Below are 12,522 nucleotides of genomic sequence, written 5' to 3' on the forward strand. Positions count from 1 at the left end.
ACCAATTTCCTTTAATCCAGTGGGTACAGCATACAAACAAGCAGTGAAAGGGTCGGCCTAACAGCCGTTTTCGCAGGTCTCCCCATGTGCCTCTGAAGAAGCAGGGAGACCTGCGAAACGGCTGTTAGGCCGACCCTTTCACTGCTTGTTTGTATGCTGTACCCACTGGATTCAAGGAAATTGGTTTACTGCAGCCGGTGCCAGATCTGCTTTTATTCTCCCTTCAAGTATTACTGTGTTACATGGTTGTGAGCATGGTGCAAACAGTGACCAGAATCCAGTGCTGTCTCCAGTCTCTACTTTGAGTGCCGGTCACAACACTTTTTTCTCTTTGGCAAAACTAGTACAATGTATGGCGACAATATTTTCATGGGCATGCGACACACCCCTGCGACTCCTGCCATCGCGGGGGTGGGGGAGGGCAGAGCTTTTGACAGGGCCCCTTCTCCTTCCTCTCCCCATCTGCAAGTGCAGTCAATTAGCAAAGAAACCTCCACATTCACTCACAAAAACCGTGTGCAGGAGCATGTGTAATTTTTCCTGCTTCCAGATGCTGCTTCACAGCAGCACTAGTTATGCCCTTGAATATTTTATTTGGAAATAAAGGTATATTTCTTCCATTTTGTGTTTTTTTTCCCCTCATTGTACTCTATAAATAATTATCCTTATGGCATACATATTTAAAAAGCTACGTCCCTAAAGTAACAATTTATGTATTGTCTTTTAAATTCCATCACTTTATTTATTTATTTATTTTCTTTTACAAATCTGTTATAAGAGGGCAGGGAGGAGGCAGAAGGGATTCATGTGCTTGTTATAGGAAAGGAATTCTATTTATAATGAACTTTATTGTATTACTTTTTGACCACTAGATGTCCCCACACAGTCTCCTGTCTGGTTGGAACACTGAATCACTGTGTTCCAGCCAGCAGGAAATGTTTATTATTATTTATTGTCAGGAAATGACAGTTTCTTTCTTTCTTTCTTTTTTTTTTTACAGTGGAATGGTCACTGTTGCTTGTTGCAACAGTAATCATTTATACATTAGATACTTAGATTGATTATGGGAACATATATTCACATTCAAAAATCTGTGCACTATCGCGTGACGCCATGGGGGCACGCTGCTTGTAAATAGGAGGGGGCAATTATCTACGCCCCTGGGAGCTCAAGTGCAGTTTTTAGGGATGTGGATACCCGGCCTGCAAGAGGGGAACTGGATAACCTGGTTGCGCATACATGGAAGAGCCCTCCTCCCAGTCTTCAGACACTCCCACCAGCTCTGCAGTAGAAAGTGCATTGTCTCAGCATGAGAAATATTGGCCAATGAGAGAGGAACAGAGATGTGGGAGGGGGAAATGGGAGATAAAGAGGCTTGCCAATCAGGCTGCATTAGTTATGTCTGAGGGGAAAGTAAAGAAGAAAAAAAGAACACCCAGCATGCCCTGCAACTTCCTTTGTGCAGCAGATGTACCAAATAAGATCCAGGGAAACTGAGGAATGATGTTTTATGGAGAAGAAAAGTTAGTGATTTTTACTTTGACTTTTGAATTGCCTGGTTAGCATCCTTATTACTTGTTTACCAGATAAAAATGGAGAATTGATTTTTGATTTTATGCCGGACCGTTACACTTTAAGGGTTCAGTCCATCTCAATATTCCGTGCTCCACCGATAAAGCTGTAATGGCAGCTTATCAGTTTTCACACAGAAGAACTTGAATCCCAAGATGTTGAACCTGCAATTAGTTGGTTATTGTTGTCTGACATACTATTTTCAGATTTCATTGTCATAGTCAATTATGTTACTTAATCTATTGCAGGAGATTAGTATGTGGAAATAACACAATTGAAGCTAAAGTTGCACCATTATGGAAACTGTTCATTCATAAGGTACTGTTCCTATAATTAATATATATTTATAAAGCACATAATGTAAATACAGCATAGATTAGAATTTCAGGTGGTGGGGTGAGGGCATTTACAGAAGACATGTCATTAGTGTAATTTCAATAGTGTATATCTTTTTTTACGAGAATCTCAGGACTTTCACTTTTTTTTCTATATATTGGAAGAAATAATGGAAAACATTGCTGGTTACTGGAGGTAGAGATGAGCAACCTTTACCTTTACTTTTCTAAAGCCCCCCTCCCCCCATATCATGGACCATGCACGCTGGTATAGCTCAGGGATTTTTTTCACTTGCTCCCCCTCTTCCCCCTAATATACTTATATACTTAGTAAATGTGGTCATGATAACACTTATGAGTACTTTGCAATTAACTACACAAGCCGACGGCCTGGTGTCATTGACTTCAATGCAAGTACACAATAGTGATTCCCCCAAATTTCGTGGAAGGGTCAGAAGTTGGATGAAAATCCTGTGAGCATGCCAGTGATGACTTCACTCATCCCTACATCCTACCACTCATGTCAGAGACAGAAGAGAAGAAGTAGCAACACTTCTCTTCGAAAACAGGATTTTAAAAAAAGAAAATCATAGCCTGAAATGAAGACCCATAGAAATATTGAATTATTAGAGTTGAGCATTTCACAGTCAAAAACTGTTTTTCAGCTTTTCAAATTGAAGTCAATGGTGCTGACTTTTTGAGTTCATCGCAAAGCTCCCAATCGGGTTATCAACATATAATTTGTTATATATGTTAGGGGCAATAGTGGAAACAAGTACTTATTTTTTTTAAGACCTTATGGTTTTTTGAGAAAATCAGTCCAGGCAGAAAAACACATTTTAAAATCAGAGCAGTGTCCAATTCAAATACTTGCAAAGACCCCAAACATATCAAACTTCCTAAACATGTCAGGGTCAGTAGTGTGAACATGTAAAAACAATTGAACAAATCTTGGAGTTTATGACTTAATTATTTAAAATTAAGTGCTTTGTTTTTTCAAACCCAGTGAAGCTTCAGTTTATACATGTTTATGCGAGCCAGAGAGCATGGGCTCCCCCTTCCAAGCACTTTTAACCCCGTGCTCCATGCAGTCTGTTATTCCCACAGAATTTTGCTTGTCTCTCCCCCCCCCCCCCCTTCCCTCAGCAAAACCAACCCCTATAGTCCTAAAGATTGAGGGGCACTCTGTGGATTATAGACAAGGGGCTACCTACCACCATACATGTGGTAATAGGCCTCGGGGAGGGGGGCACTTGTGTTGGAATCTGGAAGCACCATTTAACATTAAGGAGGCCTGAAGGTAAATGGGCAAAGGTGTACATTAGTAAGCTTTACCAATTCCCCGTTAAAAGTAAAAAAAAAAAAAAAAAAAGGCAAAGTCACCACTAAAAAAAAAGACATTGACATAATGTTAAAAATGTTTTTTTTATTTTTCTCAATTAGCAATAAATACTTACCTTTAATGTATTACCTCATGCCAATATCATCTACACCTTAAAGGGAACCCGAGAGGAACTCTCTTTAAAAACAGGAAAAGCTTTTATACATACCTGGGGCTTCTTCCAGCCCCATACGCACGGATCGCTTCCACGCCGCCGTCCACCGCTTCCTGTATCGGCGGTACCGGGTCCCGTCACTTCCGGCGGACGCGGCCAATTGTCCGCATGAGCAGGGGCTCCCTCCATACCCTTACGTGTGCGGCTGCTCAGTATGCAGCTGCACGCGTAAGTGTATCCCGGGAGCACCTGTGATGCGAACAATTGGGTGCGTCCTGCCGCCGACTGGCCGAAACTACGGGACCCGGTACACCCGGAAACAGGAAGCGGAGGATGGCGGCGTGGGAGCGATCCGTGCGTATGGGGCTGGAGGAAGCCCCAGGTATGTATAATAGCTTTTTTCTGGGGCCTCTGGTTCCCTTTAATCAAAGAGGCCAATTAACAATAAATACTTACCTTTAATTTATGACCTCATGCCAATATCCTTTACACCATAATTGAAGAGCCCTCTGATGATTGTCTGCACATGCCGCTCACCTGCCGCACTAAGCTAACCAACTTCTAGAGCAGGGAGTTTATCAGCCATAGCCGCATCTTAGCTCTGCAGTAAACTGATGAACCCCCCACAACAATAAACCATGAAAAGAGAGCACTTTTTTATGGAATTGATTTTATTTCTATTAACACTAACTGCTAATCCATTCTGCTCTTTTCATACCACAGGTGTTGAATTTCATCTATGTATATCAAATCTTTGCCATTACCCTTATGCTGGTGGAAGGATATTTGGGCTATGCTATAGCCATTTTAATTCTATGTACTTGTAGTATGACTTTATCACTAGTAGAATTGAGAAAGGTAAGATATGTATGCTACACCTTACAATGCTTAAAATGTCCAATGATTATTGTTATCATTATTCTCTTTAGTAGTATTACTAGTAATTATTTTTATAACAATACAGCAATCGTCAAAACTCCACAAACTGGTCAAGGCTCATAACAACATGAAAGTGACTGTCTATCAAAGAAATGCAGGTATGATATTTGTTTCCTTAGTAATAACCTTGTTTTATTGTATGTGGCAGAATTTTGGCATCCTTGTGTCAGGAGAGATTTTGCATTTCTGGAATGCAGAAACCTGAAAATTGATGCAACATTTTAATATACAGGCTATTATAACTGTCTGCAACATGATATACTATACTGTATACTGTATAGCTATATAAACCAGTAGCATAACCACAAACCCAGCCCCCTCCCCTACCTCCAGCATTCATTTAATTGAGCTCTCCTCCTAAAGTTCCACCCTCCTTTCTTTGGTAACTACATTAATGTCCTTCATTCATCTAAAACTAATCACCACAACAAGTGTGGCAAACACAACTGCCCCCCAACACAGCAACTGTGGCTGCATTGCTCCCCTTCCCCCATAACAAAAAAAAGAACTGTGGGAAGTATAACTATTCCCCTCCACCCACCACTAAAAACAAGTGTGGCCGGCGTAAACACCCCCAACATGTGTGGGCAACCTCCCACTCACCCCTCCTCCATAACAAGTGTGTCCAGTCCAACAACCCTCATTCCCCCTAATTGCAGTATAGCCTTTATAGCACCCCTCCCCATCCAACAGAGTTAGTGTGGCCAGCCACCACCTTCCTTTCCAATAGAAAAGTGTTGCTAGTATAGCAATGTACTCCCCATGGCAAGTGTCCAGTACAACACCCCACCACACTCCCATTGCATGTGTGGCTAGTATAAAGTATAACACCTCCTTACCCTAATTCTAATCAATGACCCCTCCCTCTTTCCTCAGACATCCCATTCCCAATATGCAAAGCACCTAAGCAGCGAACATTCCTACTCCAGTGCCAGGTACTCACTTCTCTTCACTGCAGCCATTCAGTGTGCAAGATTACATTGTTATAAATAAGGAAACACCCACCTCTAAAAAGTCTGTTTTGAAAAATGTGATTATGTGACCTGTAACCAGTGGCATAGCTATACGGGATGCATACATTGTGACTGCATCAGTGCTTATAGGCTGAATGGTCCCACATGTCCATGATCCAGTCCCTGCATTAGAACTTTATTGGTGCCGTAGTGGTAATGATCAACTTTATATTTCCTTTTAAACTATTGTTTTATGCTTAAGCTGTGTAGAGCATAAACATGCCTAATTTTCCCCTCAATTTGTAAAGGATTAAACTTTAGTGACACTGTGGGGCCATAATGCTGTACTGTACACAATAGACTATAGGCAACAGCTGAGCAATGTGTTCTGTTTCTATGGAGAAGGAAGGATAGTGCTGGGGACAACAGTGTTGCTTCCAGGGATGGGTAAGGAGAGGACCAATGGACTTGGCCACCGATTGCCACTTAAAGGGAACCTGAACTGAGTAAATATTATTTAAAATAAACACATGAGGTAACTTCAAATGAACATTAAATAGTTGCCTTGCCATCAGTTCCTCTCAGAAACTCACCGATTTCTTCTGATAACGATTCTTTCCAGTTGTGACAACATTTTTTCAGAGTTGAAATATATCAGTTGCTGTCAGTTAAATATCAGTTGAGGTCAGTTATAGCTGAAAGGACAACTGATGTGCCAGATAATGTCCATGTTTCCCTATGGCTCAAGTGGACGATGTTACAGTTTAACAGTGTTCTCACCAGAAAGCTGTTATGGGGTAATGGCCATTTTCAAAATGGAGGACAGAGAATTCCATTGATCACATTGGACTAACAGGACGCAGGAGAGGAGAAAGAGATTGAGGAGTAGACTACACGGGAGGTAAGTATGACTTGTGTATGTTTATTTTAACTTTTAATTTTCAGTTCAGGTTTTCTTTAAAGGTCCAGTGTGCTGAATCATTAAGAAACCTTGAGGAACGCTACAAACATTCGATTCTTGGATGAGATTGTCCTGACTGGCCGCCTTGGCAGAGAACAATATCATTGCATACAAGGCTTTACTTCTTTTCTCACATAGTTTCCTTGGACAGCTGATTTTGTCAGTGTGTATTATTTTCCGATATATTATGATATCAGCTAATGATAGCTCTACCACTGACTGCCCACACATTCCCCAGAAAACATGTGTACCAGGAGCTGAGTTTTACAAATACCATGTCCTACAGTCTACAATGAGGTCTCAAAAATGTGCAACTTATTTTACTGTATTTTAATTTTTGCTTTATATACTGTGATTTGTTTTTCACACACTACTCCTGTAGCAGGAAATTAACGCCTGTATTGTGTATATTTCCGTTTAGAGTGCAGTCAAGTTGAATCTCGCCATTTAGTTCCAGGGGATGTCATTGTTTTAACTGGCAAGAACTTTTTCATGTCATGTGACGCAGTTCTAATCAATGGGACATGTGTTGTGAATGAAGGAATGTTGACAGGTGAGATGCACCTACATGGAATATGATACTGATTTAGGTGTTTTTTTTTTTTCTACTCAGTGTAAAATATGTATATTTGTTTATTCAATTTTGCTGGTCTACTTTGTTCTTTTGACTTGTGAAATCTTCATATCATCAGTGATAAATGTAATTTTTATTTTATTTTATTTCTAATAGGAGAATCTATTCTTGTCACCAAAACCCAACTACCACACACAGATAACACAATGCCATGGAAACAGTACAGCGGGGAGGATTATAAACGACATGTGCTGTTCTGCGGAACTGAAGTAATAAGGACTGAATCTACTTCACAGGGCCTAGCTAAAGCTGTGGTGTTAAGAACAGGTGAACTATTTATGCATTGGTTAATTAAAGTGGAACTCCAGCAAACCCTTTTGTGGGTTTTGATAGTCCTGGAAAGGTGTTAGAAACTTAGTCAAGTTTGTGTATCACTGCTAGAAACACAGTCAGCTCAGCTTAATGGCTTATAGGAATGTTGGCTATAATACACCAGCTAAGCTGCTGTTAGGGGCATAGCTATAAATCATGGCACCCTATAGCAAAATGTTGGTCCCACCCCCCCAAGAAAAATAATAATACCCCTTTGTCCCCCCCCCCTACCCTTCCCCTTACACACATCAGTTATAGCCAGACAGTATTAAATAGCTCTTCAGTATCAGTAGCCATTATACTCCCCCATTATTGGATAGCTCCAGGTAACCCCCTATTGGCTAAGCTGGTAGCCAGTAGAGTATAGTAGAGTATAGGTAGCATGTAGGATGGAAGAAAGTCACCTCTTCAGACTCTACCGACAAATTTTCTCCAGGCATCCACGTCTCTATGATTAACTCACCCTCTCTTGTCACATAACCCAATGGTGGGTCATTTGACAAGAGAGAGTGCTGTAGTAATGGAGATAAGGACACCTGGAGATGGTAAACTGCCACTTGTGCTATTTTGCTACTCAATGGACCCTTCATGACTACGGGCCCCATAGCTGACACTATCACTGCTAAGGTGATACTTATGCCAATAGCTGCTATAATGTACTACACATCACCATTTGTGCACTCATAACTCAGCCTATATCTGACTTTCAGCCATTCATTCCCCATATAAGATTCCTCTATACAGGTATATTCATTTAATTAAGCACCAAATTCCTATGTATACTCAACATATAGGGTTCGATTGTAGGATATTACTTATGATTTCCTTGCTATAATTCATTGAAGGTTATTGTGGTTATTGCGGCTTTGCACCATAAAAGTTTTAAAACTTATCTGGATCACTACTTAAAAGGGAAGATCCCACATTCATATGCTGTCAAAGATTGTCTTCTTACTTTTTGTCACTGATGATATAATGGAAGATAAAACAGCCAGCAAGTAAATGTGTCTGTTCAGCAAAGGTTTCCAACTCCATGGTTGAAATCTTGGCTATGTTTTCAGTGGCAGCGTTGTCATATCTTACACTGTCATTTAGCTAACAATGAATGCTTTGTAATGAAAACCTTAACTTTAAATCCCTATTTTGTTAACCTCCCCCCTTCACCACCAACACCAACATGAATCTCTTCCTAATATCTACCCCTAATCTCTAACTTATGACCAACCCTCTTGTGACATCTAACCTTGACCTTCTCCTTTATTGTTGATTACTTCCTGATGCTTTTACCCTTATAATGTTATTTTTTTCCTAATGCATAATCTTGCCATCTTCACCACAGAAGGAAAATGCAATTACTGTGTAGCAGGGTATTCAGCATCAGCATTTTGGATGATTATAATAGCCAAACGCTTTGCCAAAATTAACCCTTGATTGCTCATCTTCAGAGCCAGACAAGCAGCAATGACAGAGTTAACTATTCCTAGACAGATAATATGTTGACTTCTATTTACTTTTCAGGAAACTGAATTCAACAGGCTGTTAATCAGTCTCTTTTGCTTTCCTACTACCTTTGCTGATCTCATCATGTTACACGTCAAACCTCACATAGAATATTTTTATTCCCATAGGATCCAGTACAACCAAAGGTGACATGGTGAGATCCATATTATATCCAAAACCCTTAAATTTCAAACTATATAGAGATGTGAAATGGTTCTTCTTATTTCTGACAAGTCTGGCCATCGTTGGTATCATCTACACAGTTACAATATTCGTGCAGAGAAAGGTAATGTAATGCCTTATTCCACACTACATACATTTGTTTTAAAATAAAACTGAACAATGGGATTTGGGGTCATCCTGAGTGTAGATGGGGTCGATTCCCTGCCCCCTTACACCCCCCTCCCCCACACACACACACATATATAAAATACATACACTTACAACAATTTAAAGCAGACCTGAACTCAGAACTTCCTCCCTGCTCTAAAAGTGAAACAACAGTATAATAACCTTTACAGAAAAAAAAAAAATATGGTTTGCAGTCCACAGAACTCCTGCAATAAATCTGCAGATTTAGCAGACATAGGGTTAACATCCTGTGTTTACAAATTAGCTGCTCAGCCGAGGCTGTTGATATTCATGAGCTGACACAGCTGTGATAAGGCATGCTATTTGTCTTAGTGAATCAAGCCCTTATATTGTTCCAAAACTTATATGATGAAATCTCTGCAAGATATATCAACATTTTATTTTTTCCATACACGATGATATATTTGTCACTTTTCTAAATAATGTGCAAATACTAGAATGCGATAAATAACCAACTGATGATCTTGATGACATTACTACAAGCAAATTAAGATAATGTATATATATATCCTATATAATAATCAGCGCCCCCTGTCCCTGTGTCCATGCGTTTGCGCTACTGTGCATGTGCAGCACAGACAGCTGTTGGGACCGGAGGAGGACGGGGCCAGGGGGCCGTGCAGATGTGTGCGCGGACGGACGTGTGCATGCTGACCTGCGGCGGTGGCAGTGGTCAGAGGGGCGGGAAGGAGACCTAGAGCCTGTTATATTAACGGGCTTAGGTCTACTAGTTAAGGCATAATATGGCATTTTTACTGTTATTGTGGTACTTTATCTAAAATAGTAAATAACCAGATTCTGTGTTTTACCATGATTGCATCATTTGTATGCTCACAGGTACCTCCATGGAGAATATTTATTGAGTCGCTGGTTCTTGTAGTTGGTGCTGTATCACCCGTAATTCCAGCAGCTATGATGGTTGGGATTCTTTATGCTAAAAGCAGACTGAGTAAGAAGCAAGTCCACTGTATCAGCCCAGACAGAATCAACATGTGCGGCCAGATCAATCTTTTCTGCTTTGATAAGGCAAGTAGGTCTATTTTTTGGGTTTCCTTTTTGAAGAAATAATCTGAAATGAGAATAATATGTTTGTATATTATAAAAAATAAGATGCATGCCCTCAACAAACATGTATAAATAATAGTCCCCAAAACACTCATGGTAAGCACTCTAATGGTATCAAGAAAAATAAATTAAATTTCAGCAAAAAGGCAAATCCATATTGAATGTCACAATGTACCCATCAACATTTTAAAATAGTAAGGTTCATCTAACCATATATAAGTATATGTAAGTAAGTATATTGGACCCCATACACTTTTGTTGCTATTGAGTTTCCCTGCGTGCAGAAGGCACAAAGCAAAAAAAGTGGATAAGTGTAAAAGCGGCCTTAACCATTTCAGCCCGCGGGTATTTTTCACCTTAATGATGAGAGGAATTTTTCCATTTCAGCGCTCCTCCGTTCATTCCCCAATAACTTTATCACTACTTATCACAAAGAAATGATCTATACCCTTGTTTTTTCCTGCCACCAATTAGGCTTTCTTTGGGTGGTACATTATGTTAAAGTGGTCTGAAACTCCTACATAACATTCAATAAAAATGTGTTTTTCTACTCTGTATTACTCATACAGTTATCATATTTGCTTTTGTGCATTGGTAATATTGTCTGTTTGCAAATTACAAGTTCTCCAAAGTGTAGTTTATCATACCCTGAAAACTGGCATTGCATTTTCTTCAAACTGCATTTTACTATATATGAACATCTTCTAATGAGCTTTTCTGAACTGTTTGTGTGTGTGTGGACTGAAGCACAGAAAGCTCACTTTCACTTGTTAGACTGTGTTTGCACACATTGTAACAAGATTGGAATGTAAACGAAGACACAGTTATCTACAGTTTGGATGCGGATAGAAGCTGAATAGGAGGACAAAATGCTTTTGTTTAACCATTTCAGTGATGTTCTGCTAAAAAATGAAAAATCCTAGGATAGTAGCTTTCAAACTGTGAGGAATCTTTTAGAGCACAGTAGAAATGCTGACTTTCAGACCACTTTAAGAATTATTTTATCCTAAATGCATTTTAACGGGAATAATTAAGAAAAAAATGGAAAAAATAATTATTTCTCAGTTTTCGGCCATTACAGGTTTAAAATACCACATGCTACCATAATTAAAAATCCACACATTTTATTTGCCCATTTTTCCGGTTTTTGTAAGTTAAAATTATATCCCTAGTATAATGTAAGGTGACAATATTTTATTTGGAAATAAAGGTACATTTTTTCAGTTTTACATTCATCGCTAGTTTTTAGCCCATACATTTTTAATAATATGCCCTCTTGACATACTTATGAATTTTTTTTTATTCCCTGAAGTCAGTAGGTGTAATTTTACTATTTGGTCACAAGATGTCCCCGTCGAGCAAATCATATTAGCATACAAGTACGATACATAGAAAATAATGTGTTGCTACATTGTAACTAGGGAAGTGGCGCAGGCTTAATGGAAGCCTGCGATCACGGATGGCCTGCGGGGAGATTAATGAATGGGAACTTTGTTCCCATTCATAAATCTCACGATCGGCGTGGAAATCCCTGCAGCCAATCCCCCTGCTACCAACAACATCATGATTGCAGCATCTGACCATATGATCGCTGGCAAACCCCCTCAAACTGCAGGGACGTGGCTAGCACGTCCCTGTGGCTGTAGCAGCTGCCGCTGCGGACGTGACGCTCACGTCCGCGCAGCATAAATGGGTCATTGAAGATCTATAAAGTGTCTTTCTCTTTTACACAGCTGTGAACCATTATAATGTACTGTACTCCTCTTTAAAGGACTTACGAGGCGAAATAGTCCCAAAAAGTTATACATGCACGAAATATCAATGCACGGAGGCGCGTCCGCGCCCTCTGTGCCGTTCTGCCGGGTCCCCGCAGCTCAATGTTCCCCCTGGGCTGGTCCAGACCCCACAGCCCGGGTTGGGCTCTCCTTCCTTCACTAAGATGGCCAGCGGAGCTGGCCGCGGCTGCGCAGTCCGCATATGTGCGAGTGCGGCTGCGCATCTCTAGGGCTTCCCCCCCTCGATCCACGCTATAGGCCATCTCCTGTTGCGTGGATCGGGGGGAAGGCCCTAGAGCTGCGCAGCCGCCCTCCGTGCATTGATATTTCATGCAGGTAATTAACTTTTTTGGACTATTTCGCCTCGTAAGTCTTTAAAGTCCCAATTTCTAGTGGTATTCTTTATGTTTAGTTCCATAATGCATCTCCTCTGTTCAGAGAGTACATATACAAATCATCTACAGTATTTAATGTATATGTTACGGCCAGAACCCCGAAGTTTGGCCACTTCTAGTTCTGGCCGGCCACTTCGGGTTCTGGCCGGCCAATTCGCGAAGTGCCCGCTGCGCTGCGGCCAATGTTAGAAACGGATCGTTTACTCTGATATG

The 12,522-nt window shown here is 40.5% G+C and overlaps 1 protein-coding gene across 1 annotated transcript in view; it reads left to right on the forward strand.

The window, feature by feature from the left end:
- LOC137504740 (probable cation-transporting ATPase 13A4) overlaps positions 1 to 12,522 on the forward strand; it is a 169,098-nt gene that overhangs the window by 50,157 nt on the left and 106,419 nt on the right. The window contains exons 7-13 of the mRNA XM_068233323.1: positions 1,821 to 1,890; positions 4,127 to 4,261; positions 4,368 to 4,440; positions 6,678 to 6,809; positions 6,987 to 7,157; positions 8,831 to 8,988; positions 9,912 to 10,104. Coding sequence (XP_068089424.1) covers positions 1,821 to 1,890; positions 4,127 to 4,261; positions 4,368 to 4,440; positions 6,678 to 6,809; positions 6,987 to 7,157; positions 8,831 to 8,988; positions 9,912 to 10,104 — 932 coding nt within the window. The remainder of the gene's footprint in view (positions 1 to 1,820; positions 1,891 to 4,126; positions 4,262 to 4,367; positions 4,441 to 6,677; positions 6,810 to 6,986; positions 7,158 to 8,830; positions 8,989 to 9,911; positions 10,105 to 12,522) is intronic.

This window comes from Hyperolius riggenbachi, chromosome 4 (assembly GCF_040937935.1).
Source record: "Hyperolius riggenbachi isolate aHypRig1 chromosome 4, aHypRig1.pri, whole genome shotgun sequence".
In the NCBI taxonomy this organism is placed as follows: domain Eukaryota; kingdom Metazoa; phylum Chordata; class Amphibia; order Anura; family Hyperoliidae; genus Hyperolius; species Hyperolius riggenbachi.